Source organism: Perkinsus marinus, assembly GCF_000006405.1.
Source record: "Perkinsus marinus ATCC 50983 genomic scaffold scf_1104296952722, whole genome shotgun sequence".
Lineage (NCBI taxonomy): Eukaryota > Perkinsozoa > Perkinsida > Perkinsidae > Perkinsus > Perkinsus marinus.
Genome location: NW_003208803.1, coordinates 1 through 1,524, shown reverse-complemented (window position 1 = coordinate 1,524; position 1,524 = coordinate 1). Strand labels below are relative to the sequence as shown.

At 48.5% G+C, this 1,524-nt stretch overlaps 2 protein-coding genes across 2 annotated transcripts; both read right to left on the bottom strand.

Moving 5' to 3' along the window:
* Window positions 1-130: 130 nt before the first annotated feature.
* Window positions 131-442, bottom strand: Pmar_PMAR002351 (histone H4, putative; the record flags this gene model as incomplete). The annotated part of the gene is made up of 1 exon (XM_002776932.1): window positions 131-442. One exon carries the CDS (start codon window positions 440-442, stop codon window positions 131-133), a length of 312 nt encoding a protein of 103 aa, XP_002776978.1.
* A 234-nt stretch (window positions 443-676) lies between these two features.
* Pmar_PMAR002350 (knob-associated histidine-rich protein, putative) lies at window positions 677-1,219 on the bottom strand (the record flags this gene model as incomplete). Its single annotated transcript, XM_002776931.1, has 1 exon — window positions 677-1,219. One exon carries the CDS (start codon window positions 1,217-1,219, stop codon window positions 677-679), a length of 543 nt encoding a protein of 180 aa, XP_002776977.1.
* Between the last annotated feature and the right edge of the window lie 305 nt (window positions 1,220-1,524).

The following is a 1,524-nucleotide window of genomic DNA, read 5'->3' as shown; positions in this document are numbered from 1 at the left end:
CAGTTTTAGGGGTCGATTACGATAGATATTGGCCGAATGATAATATTCAAGTGAGAAATATCTGATATGAGCCCAAGATGGTGTTGAATAACACCGTGGTATTGTTCTTGCCATTTGCAGATGGAATTCTCTAACCTCCGAAGCCGTAGAGGGTCTTGCCCTGACGCTTCAGAGCATAAACAACATCAAGGGCAGTTACAGTCTTCCTGCGCGCGTGCTCGGTGTAGGTAACTGTATCCTTGATGACACTCTCCAGGAAGACCTTGAGAACGCCCCTGGTCTCCTCGTAAATGAGGCCAGAGATACGCTTCACACCACCACGACGAGCAAGTCTGCGAATCGCAGGCTTTGTGATACCCTGGATATTGTCGCGCAAGACTTTGCGATGGCGCTTAGCACCACCCTTTCCGAGACCTTTACCGCCTTTTCCTCTACCGGACATATTTTGTTTGAGAAGATTACTGCTGTTTGCTACTGCTTATTTCGTACGAGAGGATAAGCAGTCTGCCATGATGGGGCACATTTTCTGATTAAAAGAGTGACAAAACGCTCTGTCTCAGAAAATATGTGCTCTTCTCCTCGTGAAAAGAAACTTATGCTGCTGATTTTGATGGCGCCAAATAACGCCTTGTAAATATTGGTCATCTGCAAAGAGGTTCTGCCGAAACAGTGGAAATTACTTCGCCGACCGCTTGGCAGCAGGCTTCTTCGTCGCCGCCTTCTTGATTTTCTTGGACGCCGGCTTCTTCGCGGATGCCTTCGAACGGATAGAAGCCTTCTTGGTGCCTGCGGTTTTTTTCGTCTTCGGAGCGGCCGGCTTTCTAGCGGTCTTCTTCGTGGTGGTCTTCTTCGTGGTGGTCTTCTTCGTGGTGGTCTTCTTCGTGGTGGTCTTTTTAGTAGAGGCTTTCTTCGTGGAAGCCTTCTTTTTCAAAGTTGTTGGTTTGGATTTCTTCGCAACCGCGGGTTTCTTCGCGGCAACCCTCTGCCCAGCAGCAAGCTTGTATGACGCCTTCGCTTGAGAGACATGGCCAGAATCTACGAGAGCTTTGAGAGCCTTGTTCAAAGCAGCCTTGTTCTCGACACCAAAGTTTTGCTTAATGAAGCTGAGTATGGCCTGGCGACTCATTTTCTGGAACCCCTTGCATGTGGTGAGGGCCTGCTTGACCATAGCAGAATAGTTGGGATGAGCTCCAGATTTAATGCTAGTTTTGACAGTCATCGCGGAATGCTAATTGACGTTAGAGTGCTTAACGAACCCGAGTCTTCGAAGAAACTACCGAATGCATGTTCTGAAACAAATATGGTAAAACAGCGGTAAAACAAACAGGAAAAACACCTGATTGAGAAACGACAAACTCCTGCACACGGTTAGAAAGATGGCGTTGAGAAACGCCTTGAAATGGTCACAACTGCCAGCGGACCTTAGGCGGAAGTGAACTTGGTCACTGCTTTGGTTCCCTCGCTAACGGCGTGCTTAGCGAGTTCACCTGGAAGAACCAGGCGGATCGCAGTCTGAATCTCGCG